Source organism: Varanus komodoensis, unplaced genomic scaffold (genome assembly GCF_004798865.1).
Source record: "Varanus komodoensis strain SLA01 unplaced genomic scaffold, ASM479886v1 scaffold64, whole genome shotgun sequence".
Lineage (NCBI taxonomy): Eukaryota > Metazoa > Chordata > Lepidosauria > Squamata > Varanidae > Varanus > Varanus komodoensis.
The window spans coordinates 3,264,407-3,279,216 of record NW_025336273.1 but is presented as its reverse complement, the minus strand read 5'-3'; the positions used below and the strand labels follow the sequence as shown (position 1 = coordinate 3,279,216).

Here is a 14,810-nt window from a genome sequence, read left to right as displayed (position 1 = left end):
CTGCTGGACTCAGCAGCGTGTGCCCCGGCCGCCGCTAGCGGGTGCAGAGACCCAGCGTGCCGTGGTGGGGAGCGCAGCCCGGATCCTTGTCTCTGCTCGGCCATGAAGCTCGGTGGGTGACTTCGGGCCAGCCACTAATTCTAACCCACCTCGCAGGGTTGTTGTTGTGGATCAAATGCAGTGGGGTTGGACAGTGCCTTGCAGGAGGAAAAAGCAGGATATACATGCAATAGAATAACAAAGCAGTGTAATAACACCAGTCCAACTCGCTCTCTCAATCTCCCTCTCTGTTTCATCTTCTAGCGATTTCTTCCAGAAGGTCATCCAGAATGGGGGTCTGGAGGGACCCTTTTCCCGGGGGATGACTGGCCGGATTGGACTGACCCAGGTGAGAATGACCCACGCCCGGAAGGGGGTGGGCAACTTACGGCCCTCCCGGTGCTTCGTTACACAGCCCCCGTCAGCCAGCCGTCACCAGCACAGCCCGTCCTGTGGATGAGGGATCACGGCGGCCGGCGGCTGCAACAGCTGGTGGGCCGCGGGTTCTAAGGGGACCCCCTCCCCAGCTCAGGATAGCACCCCTAGATGCGTTGGGAGTCTCGGCCACCAGTTTTTAACGCTATCTGTCCATGCACGAAACGGATCCTAAACGGGCTTTTATGTTTCAGCTTATTGCCGAGTTTGAAAAAGACTGCAAGGAAGCAGCCGCTGCCTCCGGAAAGCCCCTCCCAGAAGGCTTCTCCATGGCTCAGATCTTTGAAGAAATGGCAACCAGCGACACCTGGAATGCACCCATCCTGCAAGCTGCGCTGACCCTCAAAAACCATGGTAAGCCTGTCCCTCGGGTCCAGGACTGTCACGGAGCAAGCTGGATGCCCCTAACCCTTGGCCTCTTACTGCAGTTCTTAACGTAGATTGATTTGATGATCTTTAAAATGAGCACCAGCGGTTCTGAAGGGAGAAAACCAGCGTTGGGTGTTGCATCCATCCAGGTTGCGGAGGGTGCCAAGTCTTCTGCAGAGCAGAGAAGTAGACAGATGCCTTTTCTCAGAACGTGTACGCTCTCTGCAGTTGTTTGAAGTACTTAGCTGCTTTTAATCCAGTGTATCTTAAGTAATTGGGCATGCTTTTAAGTTAATTAAAAGGGATTTTGCTAATTCATCTATTGATCCAGCCTTCCCCAACCTGGTGCCCTCCAGATCTGTTGGACTCCAATGGGGGTGCTAGTTGGGGATGTTGTGTGTTGTAGTACAACGCATCGCACTGGTGCCAGGTTGGGGAAGGCTGGATTAGTTAAATTAATCGCTGGAGCTCAACTTGAAAACTTGCTCCAGGAGATAAACAACAGACCATCTTGTGGCACCTTAAAGAATCGCAATCTCGTTCTGATATTGGAGGATACACTGAGTTTCAGCTTTGCAGGTAAAGCATGGTAGCCCTCTTCTTTTTCCTGGGTGAATGCAGTCCTGACCTTCAGGCCTCGTCTTCACCTGCTACCTGAATCCACATTTGGAATTTTGCATGTTTTCCCGCTGCGAATGGATGTTGTCATTCAGACCATACAAGACCAGGCTTCCTCTTTCCTTCCTGATCTGCCAAATCGCCCACACCCCCAGGCTTCAGGATCGCTGTGCTGACGAACAACTGGGTGGACGACTCCCCCCACAGGCACCGCACGGGGCTCGCCCTCTGCCTGCTGCGGAGATACTTCGACGGGGTGATCGAGTCGTGTCGCATTGGGCTGCAGAAGCCGGATCCCAAGATCTACGAGTATGCGCTGGACCAGCTGAAGGCAAAACCCGAGGAGGTCAGTCGCCCACACCTCTGAATTGTTCCATAGAGGGTTTGCCTCGCAGCTGGGTCGTCATTTATTTATTTATTAATTAAAACATTTCTATGCTGCCCCATTCGCCGAAGCCTCGGGGCGGCTCACAACATGAAATATAATACAAGAATAACAATATAAAACTAACAATATAAATAAATAACAATATAAAAGAAGTCACCCTGGCCAGATAAATAAGCAAATACTGTTAACAATTAAAATGACGCTTAAATAAAAAGGTCTTGGCCTGGCGCCGAAAAACAAATAACGACGGCGCCAGGCGGACCTCCCTGGGGAGCGCGTTCCATAGATTGGGCGCCACCGCAGAGAAAGCCCTCCTCCGAGTACCCACCCTCCTAATTTCCTTCACGGAGGGTTCCCGGAGGAGGGCCTCTCCCGCTGATCTCAGGGGGCGGGCGGGCATATATGGACGTAAGCGCTCCTTCAGGTAACCAGGACCCAAGCCGTTTAGGGCTTTATAGGTCATCACCAGCACCTTGAATTGGGCCCGGACTTCAATGGGAAGCCAGTGCAGCTGACGGAGGACTGGAGTCATGTGAGAGTAACGCCCCGTCCCCGTCAGCAGCCTGGCAGCTCTATTTTGCACCAATTGAAGTGTTCGGACCGTCTTCAGGGGAAGCCCCACGTAAAGCGCGTTACAGAAGTCAAGGCGGGAAGTCACCAGCGCGTGTGTCACTGTCGCCAGGCAGTCTGGAAAGGGCCCGCAGAGAGCAGCAAGAGTGATCCAGGGGTTGGGAATGCTGCCCTGTGAGGAGAGACTGGGGGAACTGGGCATGTCCAGCCTCGAGAAGAGAAGGCTGAGGGGGGACATGGTATCCCTCTAGAAGTCCCTCCAAGGCTGCCACAAAGAGGAAGGTCAAGTTCTCTTCTTGCTGATGCCGGAGTGCGGGACATGGAATAATTAATTAAAGCTGCAACAACCCAGATTCAGGCTGGACACCAGGAAAAGCTTCCTCGCTGTCAGAGCAACATGACAATGGGACCAGCTGCCCGGAGAGGTGGGGGGCTCCCCCACACTGGAGACATTCAGGGCGAAACTGGGCAGCCCTCCGAGTGGGATGGTGTGAACCGGTGTCCTGCAGCAGCAGGGGTTGGACCCGACAGCCTTCTGGTCCCTTTCAACTCTCCTATTCTATTATTTTATGACCTTTTAAGATTGCTTCAAAATATCTCTGGGGTGGCAAGGTGGCTTGGGACTCCAGTGCCCAAAGTATGGGGTCATTAACCGCCCCTTGCCACACACACCACTTTTAAAATCCGAAACAAAGGTGTCCACACAAGCTGCTCTTTGCCACAGTAAGGATACTGCAAGCGCCCCAGTCCAAATGGGGCAGGCCTTTACTGATCTGTTTAATTAATGTATGGACCATTTGCCACATCGCAAAGACATCCTGAAGCGCATGTATATAAAAACTTTTTAGACTGTCCCTTACCGTGGTCTCAGGACAGTTTAACAAGACAAAATAGAATGAGACAGGGCACCCTAATGAATTTTTTTCGATCAACAATAAAACCCCAATTAAAACAGTCAGGTCTTAAAACATTGGGAAAATAAAAAGGTGCCGAAAAGCATAAAGTGACGTGCCAGGCGAACCTCTCTGGGCAGCGAATTCCACAATCGAGGTGCCACCACAGAAAAGGCTCTCCTCCGGGTAGCCACCCTCCTAATCTCCTTCAGGGAGGGCTCCCAGAGAAGGGCCCCTGCCCCAGATCTTAAGGGACGGGCAGGCACTTATCGAAGGAGACGCTCCTTCAGGTACGCAGCACCCAAGCCATTTTACAACATGAGATTGAAATAGGAGCATCCTCGTTAAAACATCTACAGATTGGAGAATACGGACGCTCCACAGTGGAAATGCTCAGGCTGGGAGGACGCCCGGGGGCCCGCAAGTGCCTGCGCTCCCTCTGGCTGATGCGGGCTTGGGCGTCTTCCTTGCTGCAGGTGATATTCCTGGATGACATCGGCGCGAACCTGAAGCCTGCGCGCGCGATGGGGATCGCCACCATCCTCGTGAGAGACACCGACTCTGCTCTGAAGGAGCTGCAGCATCTGACTGGGGTTCAGGTGAATGACTCGTGTCGGTGGGCCCTTGATTTCTTGCAAGGCGGACGCTCGGCCCTGCGTGCCCTCGTTGCAAGCGCGTTTCCAGAGCAGCCGTCGGGATGGTATTTCTGCTGGGGAATCTTAACGCTCCTGCGGCAACATGCAGCGTTTCCGCTACTCGGTGCAAAATATCGCTAGCGGATCTGCAACGCTAAATAAGAGAGCTGCATAAGCATGTAAGAAGAAGCGCCAGCTGGACAAGGGCAGGGGCCGGTCTTCTCTGGCACCGGAGGACCAAGTGGCCGGCCGGCCGTCTCACTGGGGAAGCCCAGAAGCAGCGCAGAGTGCGAGAGCCTTTCCTGCCCATGTTCCCCAGCAACTGGCATGCAGGGGCACATGGCCTGTGGTACGCGAGCATTAGGCCGTCGGCCTTCTCCTCCGCGGATTTGCCCGCTCCCCCTTGAAGCCGCCTCCCACATTGGTGGGCAGCACTGCCCCATCCATTTCCATGCGGCCCAGAAGGCGTCCAGAAAGCTGGGGGGAAGGCTGCCCCCCCCCCCCCCCCCCGAGAAGCTTTCAGTTAAAACCAGGAGGGCTGGGCTGGCTGCGACTCCCTTGGGGGGGGGATTCCGTGGGACGGGAGCCAGGGCCTGCCCGTGGTATTCCGCGCGAAGGTGGGCTGGGGATGCTGGGGCTTGTGGCCTGGACCATCAGGAGGGCACCGGGCTGGGGGTCCCCTGCCCCATACTGAATTTGCCAACGGGCAATGATGGAGCACCTTGAAGCGACCGTGTTTCTTGCACGCCCTCGCTGCGAGGGGGCCGCTTCTCCACGTTGCGTGGCGGTGGATCCCTGCAGCCGGCCCCCGTGCCAGCCCCTGTCCCGTCAAGCAACGGGTCCTGGGGGGCTCTTCTCTGTGGTGAGGCGGCCCGGGAGGAGGCTAACCGGCGCCCCCCAGGTGTGCTGGCCGGGGCAGGATGCTCCAGAGCCTCGGACCGCTGGCACCGGGCTGTGCCGGGCTGCAGAGTGCAGCTGGGCCGCACATCCCCCTCGCAAGTCTTCCTCCACAGCTTGGCTCGCTGACTGAGCCAGCCGGGATCTCGTTACTCAGCCCTGGAGCTCAGCACCTCCCTGGAGCGCGGCCATCGCTCCCTGCCCAGTCAGCTGCGGGGGCGGCTCGCCCCCCCCCCCCCCCCCGAGGGGAGAGAAGCGCACGTACCCGCTGATTCTTTGAAAGCGGATCTGCGCCCTCCCTCTCCACGGAAGAGCGGTCTGCCTTGGCTCTCCAGAGAGGCCTCTGCTGAGCAAACGATTAACCGCAGAAGGGCACGGATCCGCTCTTCCGCGCTGACACGGGTGTGAGCTTTGCACTCGGAAGTTCTGCTGCGTGCTGAAAAATTAAAAGGAAAAAGAAAGGCCACGCTCAGGTGACAGATCGTTTGAGAGCAGGAAATTAAGCCTGAGCTGTGAAGCATCTTAATTGTACTGCGGCACCTTCCAGTAAGGGGAGCCTGAGGGGGAATTGAGCAGAACCCTGAATCTTGCCTGGCCCTTTTCCCGTCACTCTCCAAGCAAGGTTCCAGACCTCATGACAGTAGGTGTTTCTAGAAGTGTCGTTTTTGTACCTGTGTCTCATTTGCCCCCGCGGTGCTGGATCACAATTGCTTAATACTGTTTGAAGGACTGGTTCCGAACCCAAAAGCCCCGAGTGGCTTGGGAGCAGAACAGCAAAGCATAGGCCCTTTCCCTCCAAGGCCCCTTAATCTCTGGGATTCTCTCCGTTCGCGGTCTGAGCGGCTTCTGATTGTTAAGGAACCAGAATGACACTTCCCCCTCTTGGTGTGCTGCTAGTGGATTTGCTGGCAGGCTTGGCCTCATTAATTTTCTAGTGGTGGCTTTTACATTTGCAGATCCAAAAGTCCTTGTCTTGGAGGGACAGGGCATAAATATTTCAAATAAGTGTGTGCTGCAGCTCTCTTGGGGAGGGGCCTTAGCTCGGGCTCAGCATGCTGGAAGTCACAGATTCGATCCGTGGCCACTCCGGTCATTTGGTTTTTGTGCAAGTGGACCAGCCCGCAGGTGACGGGGAAATCTGCTGAGTACTTTGGGCAATTCGCTGCCACTCAGAGCACCTGGTACCTTCCAGGTGCATTAGACTACAGCTCCCAGTTCTGCGGGCTGGGGATGCTGGGAGTGCTAGTTCACCACAGCTGCAGGTCCCAGGTTGGAATCAACCTGGATTGTGGGTTAGGGAGACTGGTGGTCTGATTTTGTGATGTGCATTTAAAATCTTTCTCTCCCTCTCTCTACCCCCGCTTTTCCTTTCATTATCTGCCACACAGCTTCTCAACCAAGAAGAAAACGTACCTCCTGCGTGTGAGCCAGACAGTGTGGCCCACGGCTATGTCACCATCAAGGTATCACTAACAGAGAGATGGTACTTCACCTTCACCTTAGCGGCACTTTTTATCACTGTTGGCAAAAGGGGGAAAGCGCTGCTGTTGTTCCTTGGAAACGCTTCTCTCCAGTGCGTGGGGAAGATCGTGTCGCACAGGCTTTGCGCAGCTCAGTCGCTTCTTGCGCAGGGTGGATATTCGCCTTCACTCCCCATCTCGGAATGCTTACCTTGGATTCACACACGTTGAAGAGTAGCTTAAATTCATAGACATGCACAAACGGAACACCGGGGATTTCAGCACCCGGGGAACGCAGCTTGCTCAGGGTGGAGGTCCTGCGACATTCCCGAGCAGAGCACAGGGGGGTCCGGTGCCATCTTTGCATCTGCAGGTCGCTTGGCGAAAGCGCCTCATTTTGTGCAGGAGGCCCCGTGCTCAGACTCCGGCCTCTCCTGGCTGAAAGGATCATGCAGCCAGCGATGGAAAAGGCCTTTCTCTGCCTCCCAGCCAGCGGGGGCCAAATAAACAGACCAGCCTGGGGCAGGCATTCCTTTTGCAATAACAATTGTGAGAATACAGTTGCGTCTTTTGGGGCCTGCTTCCCCAAGCGGGGAGCGAGGTCATTCTCCCGACACCCTTGGAAGCGCTTTCCGATTATAAAACTACCCACTTTGACCCCACCTCTGCATTTTGTGACCAGGGGCCAGTTTCCTGCTTGTGTATGGTGGAGTTTGTTTATTTATTTAGAATTTTTGTACGCAGTCCCCTTGCTATATAGCCTCGGGACGGCTCACATAAATAAATAAACGTAATACAAATACAGTTAAAACCTGGAAACACCCTGGCTGCTTCCATTCCAGTTCACCGGGGTGGAGGGAACTCCCCTCCCAGGGTGGCTTTTGGATTGGGGTGGATTCAGTTCCGGTGCCGGGTGGGAAATGCCAATGCCAGAAGTCTCTTTTTTAAACTGCGGTATTTTGGGTGGGCAGCCTCCAGGGGCCAGTTTTGCTTTTTCTTAGAGAGTTTGTTGCTGCTCTTACAGTGTTTTTATCTATTTTAATACTGCACTGGCTTTTGTTATACGTTTCCTTTCCTTGGGAAGGCTTTTTTTCCTGAAAGGAGGCGGAGAAATATTTTTAATAAGAAAAATCGCAGCAACGCACCAGGGTCTGTACCTCCCAGCTCAGCTGCAAAGTCTACCATAAGGCAGTGAGCCGGTGCATTTTTTTCTTGAAAACAAGGTGATCTGGCCCTGTTTTGTTCCTTGGTTGCCACTTCTCCTCCCTGCTTGCTCATGAGTGTGCAGCCGTCGAATCGGCAGCTTTTCATTATGCCTGAAGTGTTTGTCAAGCTAGAATTGCTCCAGAGAGTTAAGAATCTGGCTGCTTCTAGCTCCGTGTCTGATTGTGACTCAAATCCACTTCCCCGTAGCCCCAGACCAAGTTGCACTTCGTGGAGATGGGGAGCGGGCCCGTCGTTTGCCTCTGCCACGGCTTCCCGGAGAGCTGGTTTTCTTGGAGGTACCAGGTAAAGCCCATCTGACTGACCGACCTTGCGCATTCTTTTCTGTGCTGCCTTGTAGGACAGCCCCCACCTACCCGGAGCTCTCCAGAGTGGTGCCGGAGGCCCCAGCGTGCCACCCGGCCCACTCAGCTGGACAGCCTGAGATAAAGTAACGCATGTTATAGATAGGTCTTTGACCTGAGCCGCAAAGCGACTCAGGCAGCACCTGGATTCTGCTGCAGCGGAACTGTGCGGGGCACCTGTGTGCCGTTCCGCCCCTGCTCCTACCTCAGTGTGAGAGATCTTATTCTGGTACCTGAAATCGCATCCATGTTTGTCTGGGCTTGGGCTGCACCTGCCTTTCAGGTCACTCTCGCCTCCCTTCCTCCCCAGATCCCTGCCCTGGCGGATGCTGGCTTCCGTGTCATCGCCTTGGAAATGAAAGGCTACGGAGATTCCACGGCGCCAGCAGGTGAATCGGCTTTGGCTTTAACGCTTTCCATAGCTCGCTGTTTGTTTAGATAGTTTATCTGCTGCTCTTCGGCCAGGGTTCCTGCCGTGGGGACAGGTAAACTCCCGGGAGGGCAGGACAGCGGTGTCCCAGGCACCCCTTGCGGCAGGCTGTTACAGGGGCTGAAGCAGCCATTGCACGGGCTTGGACCCTGGGCTCAGCTTGCCCGGCCCCGAGGCCGCGGGGGGCGGGAGGGGGTGGGCAGGTGGAATTGCCTTCCTTCAGGCCACAAGAACCAGGGAAGGCATTCGACTTGGCTTCTGCGATCCCTGTTCTCTTGCTCCCGTTGCGACCTCTTCTGCGTGTTTTAAAAATCTGTTCATTAATCGTTAACTGCTTGTTGCTCCCCTGATGGGCAGCAGCGTTCAGAGTCCTCAAGCAGAGGTGGGCCCTTCCCAGCCCTGCCTTTCCCCAAGGCCTTTCCCTGGAGGTGCTGGGTCGCGCTCTAGACACGCACAGTGCCGTCAGGAACGTTTCTGGCCGCTTGGGCTTGCGGGTGGCCGGCGTGGCCAGTGGACTGCTGGGCAGGGGCTTTGGAGCCCTCCGCCAGCGAGCCGCATCCCACGACAGTGCAAGGGACGCCTGATTGGTGCTGGCTCCGTAGGGTCTTGCCTTCCCCCCTCTTCCTGTGGAAAGGCACGCACAATCCAAGGGGGTATCCGTGTTTTTAGCTGGTTTTTAGCATTTTTTAAAGCATAGCAGAGCCTTCAAAGGACAGAGACTCAGTTTCTGATTCAGGAGCTGCCGCTGAAATGCCAAGGCCTTTGGATTTGCAGATAAGCCGGGCAGCCGCTGGGAACCGAACAGGTTCAGATCTGGGAAGCGGAGCAGGAAAGGTGGATGCAGACCGAACCTCACTGGTCCAGTTACAGGGTGTGGTGTTGAGGGGGAGGACAAGAGAAGAAACGCCCAGCGTTCCCAGCAGTTCGCCCATCAGCAGCAACATCCGCCCTCGTGGGGGAGTCGGCGCTTTGCGGTTTGGAAGGGAGGGGAGGTCTCCCGCTGGGAATGGCCTGCGTGGCATCCAGCCACCCCTCCCTCACGGCCGGTCTTCTGACTCGGCTGGTGTCTCTTGCTCCTGGTTTCTGCAGCGCTCGTCTTTCGTACCACAGGCCAGCCTTAACATGTGGAGGACGGGTGGCCCGGGATTGTTTTCAGCCCAGCCATTAGCGGGCTGCAGCTCGCTTGCACCCGGTCCATGCAGAGAAACCCTGGGACCAGCTCTTCTTCCGTAACAGGACAAGAGACTTCTCTGTTTCCCAGCTTTGTGGCAGAGAAACGGGTTGAACCTGGGCTTCTTCCCATCTTCATCCACTTTACTCTCAAACTTGCAGCGTGAGCACACTGTTCCTGTATTCTTCTCTGCAAGCTGCCTCCTCTTTTCGCAGAGAGTCGAAGGAGGCAAACTCAGCAGTGTGGTTAACCCTTGCAGGGACTGGAAGGAAGGTGCGCCACGCATACGGAGGAGGGTCTGGCAGCTTTTGAGCGTTACAGCGTCCATTGGAGGGCACTAAAGTGGCTTTAATCATTTTGTCGTTGCAGCTGTCGAAGAATATTCCCAGGAGGAAATATGCAAGGTGGGCCATGGCATAAAGATTGACTGTATTGCCGTTTGCCTCTGGCAGATGCTCATTTGCACTAATCTTGCACAAGCCCGTATTTGAGAATGCGTCCAAACACTTAAATTTATTTATTTAGTTATTAGCTTCAGATCTCACGTTTTTTCTTACAACAAACTCGAAATGACTCATTCTCCTGCTGCTGCTGTCAATCTTATCCCCAAAACAACAACCCTGTGAGGTAGGTTGGGCTGAGACTGGCCCAGAGTTGCCCAGTTGGGTCCATAGTCAAGCATAGTCAAGCAATTTAAACAAAGAAGGCAACCTTATGGGTACATATTGGATTCTAACTGAGCACAACCGTGCAGGTGGATTTTAGCTGTGCAGATGCAGCCATCGGAGGCAGTCGAAAGTTTGCCCGCACCTTGGCAGTGTGCGCGTGTGTGTGTGTGTGTGTGTGTGTGTGTGGGGCGGGGTGTTGTGTCCCTCTGCAGCCAGATAGCCTCGTTCGTGATCTCCTGGTTTTCAAGACGCAGGACCGCCCGTGCAGCGAAGGCCGAGGCGCTGCGCAGACAGCCCCCCTTCTGGCCGCAGCCCGGCGAACCCCCCGGCGGTGCACCCGCTGGCTTGGGTGTTCCTGCATCCTGCCCCGGCCGGGGGGAGACCTTGTGAGCCCTCCCTCCTTGCCCGGGGCCAAGAACCAGACTTGCCTAGCCGTGACCTGGGTCATGCCAAAGTGCACGTGATACGGAGGACACACGAGGCGGGGGGGGGGCTGCATTTGCATCGGGGCGACCGGTGTGGGTGACACAGGAGGCGGGGGAGGAGGAGGAGGGCAAAACTGCCGGGCGGGCCTTTCACTGGTTGGCGGTTTTCTTCCTCCTGTAGGATCTGGTGATCTTCCTGGACAAAATGGTAAGTCCTCACCCGTTTGAACGTGCCCTTTCTCATCTGCTCCGTGCCGGGCTCCACGATGCGTCGAGCGGGGGTCTCCTCCGGGAGCCAGGGTCGTGCACGGTCCCTGACCTTTGCCTGGCTGCAAGCATCCATGCTTACCTTCGCGCTTCCCAACTCGGCCTGGCAGACGTGGGCGCAGAACGGACAGGTGTGGCTTGTCAGGACCATCGTTCAGGCCGGGTCTTAGTAGGACCTGGCCCCTGGGAGCGCCGTTGAAGTCGGATGGGCGTCCTTTGCCCAGGTTGTGGGTGCAGCACTAAATCTTCAGGGAAAACTCCTGCAGAAGCTATTCCTGCAGGTCAGTTCTGGGGATTCGCTTGTTCCTGTGGTTCCAGCTCCCTGCTTCTCCCACCTGCCCCTTCTCCTAGTATCATGGGGGTGTGGCGTTTCAGGCCCACCTGGGTCTCCACCCGGGCCTCCGGGATCCCCAGGCAGCCGCACCTTCTGCCCCAGCTCCTTCCCCGCGCTTCTGCGCTTCAGCCGCTCTTGGCCTGGGCGGTTTGTCTCCCCACGTTCAGAGGCGGGAAGGCCTCTCCCGAGGCTCAGGCACCGGCCGGCAGGAAGAGGCGTCAGCTAAGGTAGGCCTGTGTGTTGCCCCGCCCCTCACCCTCAGCCCCCCCACCCTGGGGATTTGGGGCCCCGGGAGCTCCCCTGGAGTGGCATCCGGGCCCTCAGCACCGCTGCCGCAGCACCCACTGCCCCGATCCTTCTGGACGTCAGTGAATAGAAGATGGGAAATGTGATTTCGGAACGGCGAGGGAGGCTCCCCAGAGACGTGGCGAGCCGCCGGAGTGGAGGCTTTAATGAGGTTTCTCTCTGGGCTGAACCTCCGCCCGTCACATCCTTCAGCAGCAGCGTCGAGAGACGGGCGCTTGGCACTGTGTGTCAGCGAAGGCGGTGCTGAGCGGCCGCCCCGCGACGATTGCTCCCTGCTGCGGCGCTGTAATTAACTAACCCGCCGCGCGTTTGGGGGTCAGAAATTCCGATTGCTTTTGAGTGCTGTGATTACATTCTGGCATATAGAACGAGCGGGTTCATACCGTCAGGGAGAGGGAAATCAGCCGCGATGCCCCCCCCCCCCATGAATAGCATCATCCTTCTCGGCAGCTCGGCTCGTGCACACCTGGCCAGGTGCCTTGGGCCACGCAGCACCTGCAGCCTGCTTTGGGGGCCCACTCTGGAGCCCCTTCTACGTCCTGCTTCCCCTCGCAGCACCCAGCCCTGGAGAACTCCCCCTGAGGGGCACCTGGGGAGCCCCAGGGAGGGGGCGTGGCCCCCTGGCCGAGGTTGCACACCTCTGCTGGACTGGCCGGCTCGGTAGACACCTCTGGCGTTCATGGGGCTCCAAGGACATCAGTGAGGCTGGAGCCAGGCGCAGATTTATTTATTTATTTATTTATTAAAACATTTTTATGCCGCCCCATTCGCCGAAGCCTCGGGGCGCCTTCCCCTTCCCCTGATGGTCTGCCTTCCCTCTTGGCAGGTGCTTCCGGCCTTCTCCATCCTGGGGCCCCACCTGCCTCCCCAGGTGTCCTCCCAGGTGTCAATTCTTGCTTGCCTCCCCCAGCCCTTGGACCAAAACTCTGAGGTTCCTCGTTGGTGAAGGCACTTCTCTGGATTAGCATTGCGAATTAGGATACTGAGAGTTTCATCCAGGGCTTGCTTCCAATTAGCTGATGAGCAGAGACTTCTCTGGGCTGAAGGAGGCCTGCTCCAAATGACCCTTTTCGGCTCCTCTGATAAACCGGGGGGAGCGGGGCGGTCTGAAGCAGAGGCTGGAGCAGGGGGGGGTCACCAGATCAGCACCTCTGACGTCAAGCAACGATTTCTCCTTTCACATCTCCAGGGACATCCGTCTTTCTTGACAATATAATTAGAATGTTCTTCAGATTCTCTGCCCCATAGGAAGGAAGGAATCAATTCGGGGTTTATTAAAATGGGAAAGGCATGTACATAAAGAGGGGTTTTCTGAAGTGTTGCGAGGAGATGAGGAGCGGAAAAGTCGGGGTCAGCGGCGGGCGGGGGGGGGTTGCTTGAAGCAAAAACATTGTGCAAAAGATGGAAGCGGTTTTCTGCAGTCCCGTTTGGCCTGTGAGCACCACTTTGCCTGGAGTGAAGCTCCAGTTCCTTCAGCCGCTTTTCACCCCTCCGACTGCCGTCCTTCAGAAGTGCTGACCCAAGCAAGCCATTAGTTTTGGACTTGATTTTCATGAAGACGTCCCCCCAGGAATCATCCCCCTCTCTGAAATCTTGATCAAGGGCTTCGTTCGATGCGGGCAGCTGGAAGGGAAGCGGCTTTTGTGTCGGCTCCTCAGCTGAGCCATTGTCTTGGTGCCAGCTTAGCTCAGTTTTAGGAGCATGGGGTTTTTTGCAATGTCTCTGTGCTTTTTGCAAATGCGGGGTGTCTTATTTATTTATTTATTTATTTATTTATTTTTCGATTTATATCCTGCCTTTTTCCTGCAAAGGGCTCAAGGCAGCTGACATCATTCTCCTCCTCCATCTTATCCCCACAACAACAACCCTGTGAGGTAGGCTGGGCCGAGAGTCCGTGACTGGCCCAAAGCCACCCTGGTTGGCTCCATGGCTGAGCGGGGACTAGAACCCGGGTCGCCTGAGTCCCAGTCCCAGGCTCTTAACCACCACGCCACACTGGCTCTATTCCACTGCTGCAGTTTCGTTTTGGGGGTTTCTCTTGTTCGGGGTCTGCATCTGCTGCTTGGAGGACCGGCGTGGTGCCCCGGCGTGGGTGGGGCACGGGGGAACTAGCAGACCCGGGTTCTAGTCCCCACTTGAACGGGAGCCCCACTGGAGGGCTTCGGCCTGTGCGGGACCCTCCGCCCAACCTACCTCGCAGGTTTGTTGCGTGAGGATAAAATGGAGGGAGAACAGTGCAGGCTGCCATGGGCGCCTTGGACCAGGAAAAAACTCGAGATATAAATGCAGTGTAGCGATGACGACAACAACAGTCGTTCGCTGCTTCCGGGTCTCTTTGAAGACTTAATCGCTCAAAAATCAGTTGATGGATCGGTGTGGACTCTTCCAAAGCAGGCTGCATGTGGGAGGCAAGCCGCTGAATGCCTCTAATCTGGGAGAGTTCCCTTCACCTAGAAATCTAGCCTCTCAGGGGGAAGACTAGGCTTAGAGCCCTCCTCGGTGGCGCGCCTTTCTGTCTGCGTGCGAGGGCGGTCGATCGTCTGCCATGTGAGCTCCCTTCAGCAGCCTGGTACAGCCCTGACCAGAGTGCCCCTCCTCAAAGAGGGCCAAGCCTTGGTTCTTCTCCCCGCGCCTGGCTGCATCCCCATCTGTCACAATTTGAAGGAATCAGAACCAGAGGGGCCCCCGCCCCCCCCGCCGCCCTCCCCAGCCTGTTCCGCTCCAGATGTGCAGGGCTGGCTCACACAGCCCTCGGCTCGTGTGGCTGCTCGTCTGCCCGGCCCCTCCTGGCTTCTTCCTTGCGTGGGCTTTTGGTTGCGCAGCTCCCCCATCTCGGGCTTCCGACTTCAGCTCAGCCCTGACGCCGTCGCTGGCTGTCTGCTTGAAAGGCAGAGAGCAAAAGCCTTGCTGGAAGACGGGAGAGCGAGGCAGGAGAGTCCCGTTCGGGGCGAAGCTCCCCTTCGGCGGGGTGGTCCGTGCCCCGCTCCACCTGGCGCGGCATCAGCCAGGGACTGAAAGCACCTTCTGAACTCGGAGCCCAGGGAGAGCGGACGGGCGGAAGGGGTGCGCGGGCTCCTAATCCTGCGACAGCAAGGAATGTGCAGGCTTGATCCCACTTCCAACATGAAAGCCAGGGTGGGGTCGTGGTCAAGAGTGTGGGACTGGGACTCAGGCGATCCGGGTTCGAGTCCCCACTCGGCCATGGAGCCAACTGGGTGACTCTGGGCCAGTCACAGACTCTCAGCCCAACCTACCTCACAGGGTTGTTGTGGTGGGGATAAGATGGAGGAGGAGAGATGATGTAAGCTGCCTTTTTCCTACAAAGGGCTCAAGGCAG

General features: G+C 56.4%; 1 protein-coding gene across 1 annotated transcript in view; it reads left to right on the top strand.

Annotated features, from left to right (window-relative positions):
• The first annotated feature begins 307 nt into the window (after positions 1-307).
• Positions 308-14,810, top strand: part of EPHX2 (epoxide hydrolase 2) — a 39,002-nt gene continuing 24,499 nt past the window's right edge. The window contains exons 1-9 of the mRNA XM_044450342.1: positions 308-388; positions 669-828; positions 1,617-1,807; positions 3,789-3,911; positions 6,233-6,307; positions 7,718-7,813; positions 8,183-8,261; positions 9,843-9,877; positions 10,748-10,774. Coding sequence (XP_044306277.1) covers positions 362-388; positions 669-828; positions 1,617-1,807; positions 3,789-3,911; positions 6,233-6,307; positions 7,718-7,813; positions 8,183-8,261; positions 9,843-9,877; positions 10,748-10,774 — 813 coding nt within the window. The 5' untranslated portion in view covers positions 308-361. The remainder of the gene's footprint in view (positions 389-668; positions 829-1,616; positions 1,808-3,788; positions 3,912-6,232; positions 6,308-7,717; positions 7,814-8,182; positions 8,262-9,842; positions 9,878-10,747; positions 10,775-14,810) is intronic.